At 38.1% G+C, this 17,265-nt stretch overlaps 1 protein-coding gene across 1 annotated transcript in view; it reads left to right on the top strand.

Moving 5' to 3' along the window:
* The window catches only part of RNF145 (ring finger protein 145), a 64,176-nt gene extending 50,100 nt beyond the window's left edge, over nucleotides 1-14,076 (top strand). The window contains exons 8-11 of the mRNA XM_024768050.1: nucleotides 807-989; nucleotides 8,066-8,213; nucleotides 9,129-9,485; nucleotides 11,755-14,076. Of these exons, the coding sequence (XP_024623818.1) occupies nucleotides 807-989; nucleotides 8,066-8,213; nucleotides 9,129-9,485; nucleotides 11,755-12,138 (1,072 nt within the window). The 3' untranslated portion in view covers nucleotides 12,139-14,076. The remainder of the gene's footprint in view (nucleotides 1-806; nucleotides 990-8,065; nucleotides 8,214-9,128; nucleotides 9,486-11,754) is intronic.
* Nucleotides 14,077-17,265: the final 3,189 nt, after the last annotated feature.

Raw genomic sequence — 17,265 nt, 5'->3', positions numbered from 1 at the left:
TATATATATCTTAAAAATCTATATATATGTTTTGTAGTACATCCATAGGGTAAATTACTAGTAATATTATTGAATTGAAGGGTATGTACATTTTAAATTTATTAGCAATTCTTCTCCAGAAACATTTTACCTGTTTATATCTCAACATTAGTCTGCCCATATTTTTTTACATTCCTTGTCAGTACTTGGGTCATCAGGCTTTGAAATATTTGCTAATTTGTGTATCTGAAAACTGTACCTGTCCTTTGCTCATTTCTCTTTTATTTGTAAGATTCTTTATAATTCAAGTCAATAGGATAAAAAGGTCTTAGGACTTTGTATATATTTTCCATATGGAAATTGAATTTCAAAAAAAGTATTTTTGTTTACGTCTCTCGTTCTTATGGTCTTCTTAAATAGACCTTCCCTACTCCAAGATTATAGAGACATTCACTTGTGGTTCTCTATTTTATAATCGGGATATAGCTCATGATGTAAATATGTATATAATTCAGTGGATATCTAAGAATTGTAGGAGTGTCTTACTCATTAGCCAAGCCTGGTTAGAATACTTTTATTTATCTGAGAAGTTGCTTTTTTTCTTCTCACTGTATGCTAAAATTATAGCTATTATGTTTTGCACATGTAGTGATACATTATGCTTGTATTTTATTACACTGACATTAATATTCTGATCAAGTTCTTTTGTCGAAGTCAGAATAGATTACAAATATGTAATAACAGTCTAAGCCTTTGGATTATTTTCCCTCGGAATTAAAGGTGATTCTGATTATTGTTTATTTTTCCAAAAACGTGTGCTTTTCTAGGGGCATGACAGAAGGAGTTACGCTGTTAATCCTGGCGGTGCAGACTGGTCTGATAGAGCTGCAGGTTGTTCACCGGGCATTCCTGCTCAGTATTATCCTTTTCATTGTTGTAGCTTCTATCCTGCAGTCTATGTTAGAGATTGCAGATCCTATTGTTTTGGCGCTGGGAGCATCTCGAGACAAGTAAGAAACTTCCTAAAAGAAATTTTTGTCATATTGTTTACATAAGTTTGTTGTCTGAAGATCTAGGTATTGTTTAGAGACAAGATGGATAAATAATTGGTATTAGCTTATTAGCAAGTTTACCTTTTTATTTTTTGTATGTATTTGACATTTCTGGGTTTTTTTTCTCAACATTCTTATATATAAAAAGTCACATTAAAGGCCAAGTAATTACAAATCAGCTTTTTCTTCTTCAGAGAAATGTAGTACTTTTTTATACTTATACAGTTTTAAAATTAAGAATGTAGAGCATAAAATTCAGCATAGTAAATATAACAAATAATATACAATTTTATTCTGTGCAGTGCTAAAGGAGAGGAAGCATTGAGAGAAAGGGCAAATGAAGGAGAGAAAAGTAAAGGTTTCAGACAATCATAAAGATAGGCATTTATGGGGCTTCCCTGGTGGCACAGTGGTTGAGAGTCCGCCTGCCGATGCAGGGAACACGGGTTCGTGCCCCGGTCCAGGAAGATCTAAAAAAAAAAAAAAAAAAAAAAAACGATAGGCATTTATGGAATAACAGTCTCATCTGATGGCGTTTTGCAACTAACTGAGGCTATAATGGGGGTTCTTGACACCTTATGGGACCAGCTGGATTCATATTCATCTCATATTACAGAAATTTTCATAAGGAATAAAAGTCAAATTATTTGGCTCTTTAAGATACTATGATGTAAATATGTATAATTCAGTGGATATCTAAGAATGGTAGGAGTGTAACCTACCTAATGGTAGGCTTATGGTAATTTATACAAGGATTTTCTATAAGGAATTGCTTAAAACTCAGTGCCACTATTTTTTTCCGGCATGCTTCTACACACTCTGATTATTGAAATACCCGATTTAATTGCTTCCTTGGTGGTGCTTTATAAGTAAGGAAATTAACATTTTAATTATAGTTAATCAGATTTATCTTTCTATCCCCATATCGCCAAACATTCTGAAAACTTGTCAAACCCATAGAATGGCTGAAAGAGTCAATTTAATTTAAATAAACTCAAAGCTCTTGGATATGTTTCAGATAATTTTAATCATTATACTTATTTGAGATTTGGTTTTTAGGTTTAAGGTTTCTCAGTAAAAGCATTTAAGATGTTGAATTCAATGGTGAACTTAGTTAAATAGTCACTTAAATTGGGGTTTTGACCTAAGTACAGTTAATATTTTGTCATCTCTGGCAGTATACTTTAGTATTATTAATTATACCAATTAAAAGACTGATATAATACAATAGAAAGTTTGGAAAAGAGAGAGAAATAAGACCATAATTTCACTGCCATAGGCACCAGTAAATTCAGTTCTGGGTCCTTCCAGGGTGCTGAACTAGCATCATTACTGGCTTCTTCCTCCAAGATCAAATACAGAGGAAATTTAGAGGGAAAGAAGCAAGACTGAGAAGCCCTGTGTGTTGGTGTGGAGTGGTTATTTTGGATTGGTGTCACTGTTGTTACTCATGTCTGTAGCAGCATTAATTGGCCTGAGGCAAGAGAGGCTCTTGGCTGTGACAGGATGAGATAGGAATGAACAGTTACAGTTCTGTTCTTTCTTCTCTCCCACTACTGCCTATGGTAATTAGAATATACAATCAACAGTTAAATGGCAGTACTTTTTAAAACAAATGAAATGGAAAAGTTGTGAGAAAAATAAAACTTATTAGAGCTGACTTAAGAATTAAAAAGCTTGGATAGTTCTGTTAAAGAAATGGAAGCAAATGGTAAACATCCTGACTCAGATAGTGTTATAGGCAAGTTCTACCAAACTTTGAAGGAGCAGATATCCCTGTTTTAAACAAATGCTTTCAGACAATAGAAAGACTATCCCCCCACCCCTGCTCATTCTTTGAAACCAGTATAAATCCATATTGAAATCAAACAGACAATTTGAGAAAGATAAAGTTTATTTCACTCACAATAGGAGATACTGTGAAGTTTTTATAATAATTGGCTCAAGTATAGACAACTTGACCAATGGAACAGAGCCCCCAGACAGGTCCGTATATATATGGGACTTTGGTGTATGGCCGAAGTGGCATGTTAGATGAGTGGGGCAGGTGGTTCTCTTCTGTAATGTAGCTGGAAAAAAATGGTTTCTAATTGGAAAAAGGTGGAATTGGATTCCTGTCTCACAGCCGTAAACAAAAGAATCAACTCCAGAATGGTAGAGTCTTAAATGTCAAAATAAAAAATTAAATCTGCATAGAGTAGTATATTTTGGACCTTCAAGTAGGAAAAAAAAATTATTAAACTGATGGAACTGGCCGTGAAAGACTGAGACTAAGAATGACTATGATTATGAAAGAAAAGAATGATAAATCTATCAAAATTAATAACATTTTCTAAACCTAAAGGAAACTTGTATTAGAAATGATAGTTACAAACCTGGGAGAAGATATTTATAGTATTCACACTTCCTCAAGAATTACTATCAAGAATATATATGTAAATAGCTCAGATTGGTGAGAGAAGTGGATAAAATACATCATCAGGCTTTTAGTGAAAGTGGAAACAATGAATATGAAGAGAGGTTCAGTGTCTTTAGTGGTCAGAGAAATGTGAATCAAGACTGCTGTGAGATACTGTTTTAAATCTGTGGAAGTGGCAATGAATAAATAATAGAAAAGAAGGAAGGAAGGGAGAGAGAGGAAAGAAAGCTGATACCTAGGGTAGAAGAAAACATAGGTCCCCAGATATCCCACGTTTCTGGTGGGAGTGTAAATTAGTGTAATCACTTTGGAAAACAGTTTAGCATTGTCTCCTCCTATGTAGATACTCAAGACATTCTTGTGCATGTTCAGGAGGGACATGTAGAAGAATGTTCATAGCACAATTCACAATAGCAGAAACCTGGGAACGAATCATATGCCAATCAAACAGGAAAGGGGGTGAATAAATGTGATAGTAGTCACAGTGGAATGTTAAAAACATAGTGATGCATTAAACATTTCGAATGATTCATAGCAATATATAAAGTAAATCCCCAAAGCTGACAATATAGAATGTTTTGTTTTGTTTTGCGGTACACGGGCCTCTCACTGTTGTGGCCTCTCCCACTGCGGAGCACAGGCTCCGGACGCGCAGGCTCAGCGGCCATGGCTCACAGGCCTAGCTGCTCTGCGGCATGTGGGATCTTCCCGGACCGGGGCACGAACCCGTGTTCCCTGCATTGGCAGGCGGACTCTCAACCACTGCACCACCAGGGAAGCCCTAGAATGTTATTTTTATATCAAAGACAGAATTTTAAAATGCACTCTTTAGGAGTACATATGGATAAACAAAACTGTAGAAAGGGAAGCAAGCAAGAGAGTGAAGAGTGCAGGACTCATGAAATGGTTTCATTGGGTGGAGGGAGGCAGGACATGGACTAGGCTGGCCTGCCACATGGTCCAGGGCCTCTTTTGTACGGGGAGATGGGTTCATGAATGCTTGCTACATTTCAGGTATTTAAAATAGCTAATTGGATTATGAACTAATAAAAAAGGGGGACATGCACAGACCAATAACGATAGTGCATTGTGAACAGAGGATTGTGATTAATTCAATTAAGTGTACCAGGTTTGTAATTAATTCAGTTAAGTGTACCATTAAAAAAGGAAATGGAAAAATTTCCTAATTCTCACATTAGGTTAACAATTAAAAAGTAATATTGAAACTCTGCTTCTCTCTGTCGTTAAGGAAGTAATTATTAGGGGAAAATCCTCACACGTCTTGGTGTTGCTAGGACTGGAGGTAATTTCCAGTGTTTAAACTTAAAAATGTGTCTCAGATAGTTTTAGCCGTGGATATAATTGTTACTTTTATCCAGGAATTTTATTACAGTTGTTAGCAAGGAATTTTACAACTAGAGTCTACTGTATTCAAATGATATAGCAGATTTTCAAATTCCGCTATTCGTTTTTGGTTTTTTTTTTTTTTTTGGGTTACGCGCGCCTCTCACTGTTGTGGCCTCTCCCGTTGCGGAGCACAGGCACCGGACGCGCAGGCTCAGCGGCCATGGCTCATGGGCCCAGCCGCTCCGCAGCATGTGGGATCCTCCCGGACCAGGGCACAAACCCATGTCCCCTGCATCGGCAGGTGGACTCTCAACCACTGCGCCACCAGTGAAGCCCCACTATTCATTTTATGTTTAATTTTAAATTAGATTTTTATTGAATTTTAACTGCTTAAATAAGGATAAATATGTATGTAATGTTTGTGTGTATATAAAACATAGAAATCAGACGTAAGTTTAAAACTGTTGGCATCATATTTACTTTTCTGTGTACATGTATAAATATATGTTTGTATATATATGTAAATTATATAAGTGAATCACAGAATCACAGCTAGCTTGATTTTGAAAAATATATTTAAAGTTTTAAGGCAAATTGCCCTATTATAACTACTGCCTGCTTTTCTTTAAAAAAAGTAAAAGTTTGGAATCTCAAAGCAGGGCTACTGTGGCAGGTTTATATTTGTCCCTTAACTTCTAATAAGAAAAATGTGTGACAAGAAAAGATGTAAAACACTTTCCAAAGTACCTAGCTTTAATTTTAACCAGAATAATAATTTACTTTCTTATCAGACTTGCTAACTGTGGACAGTCCCACACAGTATAGCATTTAACTTAGTGTGGTTATTTTTCCTCCTACCTATGTTGTAGTAGAGTTAAAGGTAGGCAGGATGATTTATGTTACTCTTCTGTCTCCTTGAGATACTTTACATGGACTTGAGAACATATCACAGATGCTGATATTTAATTAAAACAGCATAATTATTGTGGCTATGAGCTTTAAACTATTTTGGTTGAAATTCACGTTTCCTCGTAATGTTTTTAAATAATCTGTGTTTGTTTTTATTAGAGAATCATTAAATGATTTAAGACTTGATATTCAGTTTACATAGATTGTAATTGAGTTTTTTTAAGAGAGGAGATGGCTGTTTGGGGCTCACGCTGATTTCTTTCTAGATTTGTGATCCTTATGTTAAAAAATTACTCCAGCTTTGGCTTTTATTTACCAAGGAAATGGAAGTATCTAGCATCTTTTTTTTTTTTTCTCTTTAAACCCCTGTTGGGGTAATAAGTCATTACATCATCATTTGTCTTATAAATTGGATATATAAAGTAAATAATAAACTTGTAGGGGGTGGAAATCATACCTTTTTTATTATTGCACAGAAAGATTTTTTCAAGGTTCTGCTTAAGGCACTTGTTGGGGGAGGGTTTTGTGTCATTTTTCTTTTAGAAGTTGGTTTACAATCTATTAAATTTGGGGTATATTTAAGGAATGAGCTGTTAGAATAGTACAATGTACGAAGAGCTAAATAAAAGAAAAGATTATGTTCCTTCTCCTTTTGCCATAACTAGGGGACTCCTGCTGTGTATTCCACTATTGACAAGGAGGATTCAAGTGGAATCAGAAGCTGAAATCTAAGTCTAAGAAATTTCTTGACTTGTTGGGTGTCTTAAAAGCATAAAGTTATACATGGAACTGTTCTGCTGTGTAATGACCACAATTAACTTTTGTCCTGCTTATATCATAGGACTTTGCACTTGGGTGGATAGATGGGTAGGTAAGAAAAGGTAGTAATTGATGGAAAATAATTTGAAAAATATCAAGCAGAAATAAGTTTTCAAGTTTTATTTGGCACTTATTTCAAACAAGCCTCTGTGCTTAGGAGCTGGAGTTATCCTATTTTTGAGGAGATTAAATATGGGTGATAAGACTTTTTAAAAATGTGTGTACATATATAAAATATTTTTATTTAAATAATAAATATAAAATAAAAATATAAGTAAGAATGTTTAGGTGTATATGATACATAATGTATAAAATATTATATATAAATATCTATATATTGAAGCAGTGCTTCAATTTATTGTATGATTGGTACAGATGTTAAGAATTCTGAGAGGGTAGGTGATTCCTGGGGAAAGGATATCATTACCTGTATAAATATATTTGTTTAGCTTGAGCTAGTCTAAAGCGTTTAGAAAAGGAGAGAGTGGGATGCAGGCATTTCTGGTGGAATTTTTAAGAGTGCTTGTGTTTTTTTGGGAAGAGAGTTAACCATCTTTGCTTGTAGTGAGGGACAGATGTTGGCAAGTTTGGACCAAAAAATTGGGAGTGATAGGGACTTCCCTGGTGTCACAGTGGTTGAGAATCCACCTGCCAATGTGGGGACATGGGTTCAAGCCCTCGTCTGGGAAGATCCCACATGCTGCAGAGCAACTAAGCCTATGGGCCACAACTACTGAGCTTGCATGCTGCAACTGCTGGAGCCCGTGCTCTGCAACAAGAGAAGCCATCGCAATAAGAAGCTTGCACACCGCAACGAAGAGTAGCCCCCGCTCGCCGCAACTAGAGAAAGCCCGCGTGCAGCAACAAAGACCCAACACAGCCCCCGAAAAATAAATTAAAAAAAGGCTAAAAAAAAAAATTGGGAGTGGAGGACCTAAAATGCCAGGCTAGGAAGTTTAGAGAAGGTATTGACAGTATTATGCTAGCAGAGCTTTAGAACGATTAATCTCTCTAGGAACAGGGGCTAGAAGGGAAGGAAGATCAGCTAGTAGGTCTTAAAGTGCAGTGGTTCATAGTTTTTCCCCAACCTCAACAGATGTGAGGGGTAATACCCCTGCTCATTGGAGAGCCATTCCTCTTAGTAACACTGCACTCACGGCTGCAGAGATTTTCATCCAGGGTGGTGCAGGTGAGGAGAGGATGTCACAATTTAAGGCAGCACATTACTGTTAAAATTGTTGAAGCTTAATGCTATAAAAGCCTGACATCGCTTTGAGATTGCTTGGAATGGGAATGAGATTGAAAGCAAACTATTCAGAAAAAAAAAAGAATTGGTGGTACTTGTCAATTGACTGAGTGTGGGGTGTTAAGAGAAAAGGTGCTTTGAAGCCTTTGACGTGACTTGCCCTGAAATCTAGCACTGTGACTGGCATGGAGAAGGGTGTGCAGTAAAATGCTGTGAAATTGAAGCATGGCACAAGATTGGTTAGTTGTGCTGCTAGGTGACAGGCATGTTAAAAGGATACTTTTCTTTCTCTAGGAGTTTATGGAAACACTTCCGTGCTGTGAGCCTTTGTTTATTTTTACTGGTGTTCCCTGCATATATGGCTTATATGATTTGCCAGTTTTTCCACATGGATTTTTGGCTTCTTATCATTATTTCTAGCAGCATTCTCACCTCTCTTCAGGTAAGCCCAGGATTAATTAACTTTATATAATAACTGATTTTCTTACTTTTCCTTCCAGGAAAGGAATTAAACTTTTTCAAGATTAATGATGATAAGTGGTCTATTTAGGTGATTACTTCCCATCCTTTTTACTAGAATGCATTACATTTATTTGAGCATAGGCGTTAGAAGGTAGGTTATTAAAATACTAAGCCTATCTGTCACTGTAGTTTTTTTTAATCAAGGTAATTAAACTTTGCAATATCTCTTTTTCAAAATGGTATGATACAGAACTGTCACATAAATCTTAAATAGATAAGTAACTATAAAATATTAAAAGATTTCAGTGCTTGTTTGGAGCATATTTTGCCCACTCAAAAATATCCATAGTTTCATAATGTATATAAATAAATGATACCTGTGTATGTATTACATGGACATGATATATACTTTACACACACACACACACACACACACACACACACACAATGTTACCATGGAATGGATAAACTTACTGTAACTTAAAAGTGTATCTTGGCTGCCTAATCAGTAACAAGTAAAAGAAAAGTGTAGCACTGGCAATAAAGATTTATTCATTGTTTCTTGTAGAAGCAAAGGTTCTTTGAAAGTTGAGGAATAGATAAGAGTACAGAATTAGGAAATTTTAGATAGAATTGTGAGGGGTTTGGTGACCAGGGGAAAGAAGGAAAGAATGTCAGAGAAGACTGATTACTAATCAGAATCATTTTAGTAAAGTTATATCTCAAGGTACTTTTCAGTATCAAAGATCTGTATTACTGAGATCACCCACATTTTAATTGTACCACTGTCTCCTATGGATATGAAATCTGGTATACTAAAGATATTAGTAATGTGTTATCACTTAAAGTCTAGGAAAAACTTTATTAGTGATTATATACATCTGTTTTTTTTCAGGTTCTAGGAACACTTTTTATTTATGTCTTATTTATGGTTGAGGAATTCAGAAAAGAGCCAGTAGAAAACATGGATGATGTCATCTACTATGTGAACGGCACTTACCGCCTGCTGGAGTTTCTTGTGGCCCTCTGTGTGGTGGCCTATGGCGTCTCCGAGACCATCTTTGGAGAATGGACAGTAATGGGCTCAATGATCATCTTCATCCATTCCTACTATAATGTGTGGCTTCGGGCCCAACTGGGGTGGAAGAGCTTCCTTCTCCGAAGGGATGCTGTGAATAAGATTAAATCATTACCCATTGCTACGAAAGAGCAGCTTGAGAAACACAATGATATTTGTGCCATCTGTTATCAGGTAACTCATACAGTAAGAAGCCATTTGGGTGGTTCATACCATGTATCCCTTACAACTTTAACCACATTATCCAAATTCAAGTTAAATTTCCAGGCAGAAATTATCTCCTGGGTAAAAAAAAAGTGGGCCTCAGATATTATTAAAGACCTGATAAAATATTTCCATTTTATTTCTAAAGTAAGTTTTAAATTTAGTTCCTCAAGTTCTAATTTATTGTTATTTTCAACATTATTGCTCACCCATAAATAAAGGAAAAACAGGTCAGGTGTATTTTATATTTACTCCTGAATATACACACATACACACACACACACACACACACACACACACACACACGTGTACTATCAAATACATACTATCATTCAGGAGTCAGCAACTTCTGAAAAGTGGTGTGCCAAGATTCTGACTCTTTCCTTCTGGTATTTCCAGGGTAGGGAGTAAACGTTCATTCACTTGGCGTAGGTGGAGAGAGTATGCCCTTCCCTGTGGGCTGAGGTATATCTGAGGTGGATGCAGCCTCTGTGTGGAAGTGGGGGGCAGGAGATATGGCAGAGGCACCCAGTTGGTGTACATTATGGTTGGCCTCCCTGGCATCTTTGGCACTTGAGCCCTCAATAGCTGATGACTGCCTTCTAGCAAGAATTGAAAGATAGTATTTAAATCAGCTTGGAAATACAACAGTAACAAACAACAGGCCTAGAGTTTAGTCACCAGTCACCTGTGCAGGAGGGTGATTGAGTAGCAGCTTTTTACAGCTAACTGTACTGTTGGAAGTATGGGCAGAAATTCTGGGCCACAGCACAAACTGTTCCTTTCAAATCACTCTTAAAAAGTGTGGGCTGGTGGAAAAAAACTATAGATAGTGTCAATGAGTATACAGGAGAGGTACTTGCTCCAAGGCTGCTTTACAGTGCAGATGGGATGTGTATGTGTTTGTGCGTGAAGGCCATCTAGAATAAGAATTTTTCCTAAGAGTAAAACTAAGCTGCCACTGTTTGATTGTTATTAGAGCATACTTTTGGGTACTAGCAAAATAATATTTTCCAGGTTGTTTTTGCATTTGGGGGGATTGAGGAGCAATGTAGATTCCCCGAAAGTTAAGTGGTCATTGTCTTCTTTTGGGTCCTTTGTGCTCGGTAGCCTTGTTGTATGCAGGGCAAAGCATATCCAAGACAGATTTGTGGCACATCAACTGCAGCAGCCTATGTCTAAATATACCATCTCTGGGATTTGAGAGTCCTCTTTTTGTATTTCCTGTTGTCACATCACTTTTTTTGAGGTGCTTGAACTACCTGCTGATATCACACTGAAAATAAAACTCAAATTGCTTACCTTCCTAGCTGGCTGCTCTTCCTTGGATGGCTTTCTGCTTAAAAGTTGACTCCCAGGTGTTACCAGTTCTTGGCAAGGAATTTCTATTATAGCCACAACTCCTTGTTTTGGGACTTTAAACAAAATTAATGGTTGATCAACCAAATGTATGTTGTTACAATTTAAACTTCATATCCCTAGCCTTCCCTCCCCAAATATATCTTATGCAAGGACTACTAGTGCAAAGTATACCATTTCTTATTCCAGTGGTTATTAAACTTAAGTGTGCATTAAAGTCACATGGGTGGCTTGCTTTACTTATGGATTTATGAATGCCATCTTCAGATATCCAGTAGGTCTGGGGTGGCCCCATAATATGCATGGTTAGCCAGCACTCCAGGTGATTCTGATGCACTTTGAAAAAACACTGGCTTATATCGTGAAAACTGGGATGTACATTGTCCCTAATGAAGTTTCCACTTCCTTGCCAATACCCTGGTGTTATGTGGCTGATTTTGTCTCCTTGCCAATAATCTCATCATGGAATAATGTGTTGAGCTGCGTTGAAGGAAAAAAGTGGAAAAAGTCCAATCTTCATCAGATTTCCTGAGGTTATAATTATACTCATGGAGACCCAGTGATCATACTGCTACAGTTGTATAACCTTTGTTTCATACTAAGTCCGAACCCCGTTACGAAGGTCGTTTCTTCCTCATTTTTGGTTTTTACTTCTTTTTAAAAATTGCTTAGCCAGTGGTTCATGTATTATTTGTATAAAGGGGTCTCTGATGGCAAGAAGATTATTACAAAAATATAAAATGAGTTTTATTCTAAGATCTGTGTTGCAAATTTTCTCTGGAGAATTTGTGAGAAAGAAATGTTGGAACTAGAACTCGAGCATAGCAGCAAAGATTTTAGATAATAGACATTTACGAATTATCTTTTTCCCCCATTTTAGGACATGAAATCTGCTGTGATCACACCTTGCAGTCATTTCTTCCACGCAGGCTGTCTCAAGAAGTGGCTGTATGTCCAGGAGACTTGCCCTCTGTGCCACTGCCACCTCAAAAACTCCTCGCAGCTGCCAGGGTTAGGGGCTGACCCGGTTCCACAGCCTCCTGGTGGAGCTGAGCAAAATGTGCTTCAGGAAGGTACTGTACCCCCAGGCCAGGAGCGTCCTCAGGGGACTGGGGTGCAAGAAAGTTCTAGGGACAATGACGAGTGCATTGCCAGAAGATCAGATAGCCAGGAAGGGACTTGTGATCCCAAGGAAACTCCTCTTAGCGCAAAAGATGCAGCACATCCTGTTGAGGTCAGCCTAGAAGAAAAGCAGCAGGAGTAATGCTTTGCTACTCTGGAGGAGAAGTTAACTCCCGATGGAGTTCGTGCCCAGATTTGAGGAGTGAATGTATGAGGTGATTAGGCAGGAAACTTGACATTCCAAGGATCTAATCCAGGAAGTACTCTCAGTGGAGACCACCTGCTTTCATCCCCTTGACTTTGTGGGAGAAATTTTGCAAAGTATGCTAATCAAAATGTATTTATATACCCTATGCTGATGTTTGGTAGAGGTTTGCCAAGAAAATTCAACCTCAGCAACTTCAGAAACGGCCCCTGATTTGTAAGGGATAAATAAAATCAGATTTGAGTGTCTGCAAGGGGCTAAAGAAAGGAGGATAAAGAGCGTGAGGACACCGTGGGAGGAAGCAGGCAGAAGTGGAACTGATACTTCACTTTCTATGGGACAGGACCATTCTTGTTACAGAGTATGAGTGGTGACCAGCCCTTTTCTCTACCCCCTTTTCCCTCAGTTAATTGGAACTCAGTCAGGTGATTATTTGTACAGCACTGAAATGAAATCAAAGACGTAAAAGCATTGATTGTATTCAAAGATTGAAGCACGCTCATACTTCGTATGTGCTTTGGGGGAGGGGGTGGGTGGGCACTTGGGCCTTGCGGGTGCATTCATGTAATCTGAGACTCTTGAACTTTATGATGGAGTCTTCAATATTTTGATGTATATGAAACTTTTGTTAATACATCGTATACTGTGTTGGCTGTGTGAAGTAAACTAAAACTCTAATGAACACTTTGGAGTCCACGTTAGTATAGGAGACCAAAGTGGGAAGGGCTTTAGGGCACTGATAAAGGCCCTAAGTGTACTTTTCAATCCTGTGTAATGTTTAATTCTTGCAACTGAATCAAAACAGTGTTAAATTTTGGCAATATTTGCACTTTGGGAATGAGTACATAACTGTATGATCACACTCTGCAAATGCCACTTTTAAAGCTGTTAATAGACTTTGCACCTTTTCTTTGACAAGGATTTGTCATATTTAAATTTTTACATTCATCATGGCTACAGGTAGAACTGGGGAGGGGGGGAATGTAATTTTTTATGGGAATTTTGATATGAAAAGAAACTAGTCATTTATTTATACAATAGGTTTGGCTCAAAAAGTGTTTTTCAGACTCGGTATTCCTAATGTGGGACGTGACTTTATTTTATTTTTAGTAGCAAATTTGGATGTAGACTGACAGACATAGCTGAATGTCTTAATAAATTTAAATTTGAAGATAACAATGTTTTATTTCTGTGATAATTATTATTGTAAGGTGTCTTAACGAAATTCTGTTCTCAGGAGGTTTTGCTTATCCAGCTGGGCTTCTGATATCTTGATCCCTGTCAAAAAATGCCCTGCAGATGGCAAAACATTTTGATTGAAAAGGATCAGTTCTTTGAAATCTTCTACACCAGTGGTAGCAAACCTAGCTCTGCATCAGAAGTATCTAGGGAACTTTTTAAAAAAATTACGCATTTCTGAACCCCACTTCAGACCTACTGAGTTAGCCTTTGGGGTGCCTGAGAATGTGCATTTCATAACTTCCTGGGTGATTCTATCCAACTAGCCTGACACCAGCATGATTTTACATTCAGAAAGGAAGTGGCTAGACCAGAATGAATTTCTCCCCAGGTATAGCCGGAAGTTTCTCACCGTCCTTTTGGTGATCCTGGTCAGGCAGAAAACAGCAGATGGCACCCTCTGGTGGTAGTCAGGCTGTTGTCCAAAAACCTAGCAGCAATCTTGGATTTAAAACTGAATTTCAAAAAAAAACAACTGAATTTCAGCCCTTGTGTAAAAGGTACATATTCATATATTAAATGTTTGGTGCCTTGTTTAAAGGAATAAAATTGCATATAAAGTTGAAATTATTTATGGCACAGCGAACTCGGCCATCCTTAAGCACCAAAGGACTGACTCTCTCATATAGACTTCAGGAAAAGTTCTCAGATGTTTTCATAAAACTGTTTCTTTGTCATAGTTTCATATTACAAAACACTTTTCCCAGCCGCTCCACGGCATGTGGGATCCTTCCGGACCGGGGCACGAACCCATGTCCCCTGCATCGGCAGGCGGACTCTCAACCACTGCGCCACCAGGGAAGCCCTACAGACCACTTTTTAACCTCCTAATAGCACAGAGACCCCAGCCGTACTTAACCAAGTCACATGAGCCTCTCAGCCCAGCAGCCTGGTGGGCAAATAACTCTCTTTATCAGCGCATATCCTTTTGTTTCAGTCAGGAGAGCAAGATTATGTTGTAGTAACAAAACCCCTCAAGATCTCAGTGGCTTCAAAACAAAGGTTTACATCCCACACACTGCATATGTGTCTGTTGGAGAGTGGGTGGGGTGCTGTATTTGGTGCAGGTACTCAGGGATCTAGGCTGTTGGAACAGTCACTGACTTGAACCTTCCTGATGGTCATGGCAAGGGAAAAGGCTCTGGAAGGCTGTCCTCTAGCAGTTACTTGCTCCTCCCAGCAGTGGATGCACCACCCCCGGGCCAGAGCTGTGGTCCCACCCGCACAAGAGGCTGCGGAAGTTCAGTCTTCCTCCTGGGCCTGGAAAGAGAATGCATCAGCTGTGCTGATGACTGCCACATCTCAGTGGAAGCACCACTTAATTTTTTATTTACAGGTTATTCAAAATCTGGGAGCACACCCGTGAATGATTGAAAATATACCAGTTGAGCACCTCTGACTTAATTTTTTCCTTGTTCTAATATGCTGGGACAGTAGCACTGTATAATGCCATCTGTATTTCAAATTTCTGTTTTCTGGTCATTTTTTTTTAATAGTATTCAACTCACTGTCAGACTTCTGATTTAAGAAGAAGACATAAAGTTTAACCACCTAGTTTGTACTACTAAAGAGAAAACCAGAAAATTAGATTCAATTTCCCTTCTATGATACTTGATCAAATTAAGTGAGAAAATATCACCTCCCTGTAAGCCCTGTCTGCTTAATGATCTCCACTGTTTTTCAGACAGTGTATACGTATTTTCTGTCATGATCAGTTCCCTCTTAAAAACTTTATCACCTTATGAACTCTGACATCAGAGTTAGTACTGAACAGTTGAAACTGTCATACTCGTTCAACTTATATTTCCACTTTGTGTTGCTTTTCATTTTTTTCATGTAAAACTGTTGTCCTAATGATCTAAATCATGCTATTTGCATAGCATGTCTCTAGAGGTCTGATTTTCCAACACTGAACATGTGGCTCCCTGAAATCCCTCATTAGGGCTTCCATGTTTTCTCTTAAGAACATGCCCTGTTTTCATAAGCCTTTTACATCGGAAACACTCTGCTTTCTCAGAAGGTTTTGACATATGTCAAATTGTAAATTTAATTGGTTAATGGAGAAGGCAAAATTTTGTAGTCTCCGGGTTTAAGTGGGAAGGCTTTTTTCTATGTCTGTGGTAATGGGATAAGAACCTTACAGAGATTTAAGTCTTACTAAATCATGTGCTGATCTTCGGGGGGGGGAAAAAAGCTGTAAAGAACAAGTTTTACATTCCAGTTGCTTCTACTCTGGCTTTCGTATTAAAAATAGAATTTCTCCAGTTTTAGAATTATGGCAAGTTGAAAACAGGAATTATTAGATTTTGATTATTTTTTTAAATGCTATATGATTTAAAAAAATACTTTTCCCTAATTTTTTCAACACATTATTTGGAAAGTAAAGAATTAAAAAACCCCAAAATCACCCGTAATCTCACTTTTGGAGTTAGTCTCTTCAAGATGCTTTTATATTCAGTGATAGCAGAACTACCCCCATTGACAAGCACCCTGCCCACCCAGGGATCTCTTTCACATCTCTTTTTGAAGTCCAGTGCCTGTCATTAGCTTCTGAAATTCAAATACATTCCAAACAATTTTGTAGTTTATCAGTTAAGGCACACCTGTTTCTCCCACCTTTGAAGATAGAGAATACTCTTAAAAACAGGGTTGTATTTGTAGGTAGTACTTACTTAGAAAATAATCAAAAATACTAGGAGCAGTTTATACAATGAGTGATTGTGGCCACTCAGAAAAATACTTTCTTTCCTTCCTCCAGTGGACTAGACGTTCGGTTGCAGTATGGTTGAGAGTAAAAGGTAGGACATGGCCAGTGAAGACAGTAAACCCTGCTATTAACCACACTCCTGGTGTCCTGTTCATCTTACTTAATCTCGCTGACACTGATCTTGGTGTTCTTTTCCTAACCTATTTTTTTATGAATGTTGGCTGTATGACCCTTAATTTTTATTTCTATTCTTAATAGATATAAGCAATTCCTTGCTTTTCTATTGTTTTATATGTTCTAAGGTAAGAGAGAATGGCCTCTGACTAGCTGGAAATAATAATCTCCATGAATGTAGACGAAATTCTGAGTCATTTCTAGATGGAATATTCTATTATTTTCCAAATGACAACTTGCCAAACTGAACTCATCTCTGATGGGCATCAAGCCTGCTAATTTCCTTTGACGATCCTTTATCAGTCCCCTTGTATTTAGGGAAATAGGCAGCAAAAGGGGTGAGAGGAGCTTTGAGTAAAGGCAGAAGCTCTGAGTTAATCATTTTTACTCCCTTTCAAGTTGTATGATCCTTGGCCAGCCTTTGTTTTTCTGGGCTTCAACCTCATCTGAAAAAATAATCTTTGAGGGGCTTCCCTGGTGGCGCAGTGGTTGTGAGTCTGCCTGCCGATGCAGGGAACACGAGTTCGTGCCCCGGTCCGGGAAGATCCCACATGCCACGGAGCGGCTGGGCCCGTGAGCCATGGCCGCTGAGCCTGCGCGTCCGGAGCCTGTGCTCCTCAATGGGAGAGGCCACAACAGTGAGAGGCCCGCGTACCACAAAAAAATAAAAAATAAAAAATAATCTTTGAGGTACCATTTTGCTCTTAAGGCTTTGCCCATCTGTATTTTTAATCTTTACCGCCGATGGAGTGATGAGCTTTATGTACTTTTTATGTGCTATGCCAAATATTAAACTTAACTAAGTTTCAGTTTACTGCTGTGTTCTCAGTGCCTGGCATAGGGCAGGAGCCCTCTGCATACCTACTGAGTGAACAGAGGGACTTAGTACGTAGCTCCTTGTGTAAACCCCTTAGTTCAAAAATGGCAGAGACTTCTGTTAGTTC

This window comes from Neophocaena asiaeorientalis, unplaced genomic scaffold (assembly GCF_003031525.2).
Source record: "Neophocaena asiaeorientalis asiaeorientalis breed wild unplaced genomic scaffold, Neophocaena_asiaeorientalis_V1.1 scaffold1091, whole genome shotgun sequence".
Classification (NCBI taxonomy): Eukaryota; Metazoa; Chordata; class Mammalia; order Artiodactyla; family Phocoenidae; genus Neophocaena; species Neophocaena asiaeorientalis.
The sequence above is the reverse complement of the archived record's forward strand: the minus strand, read 5'-3'. Positions and strand labels throughout refer to the sequence as shown.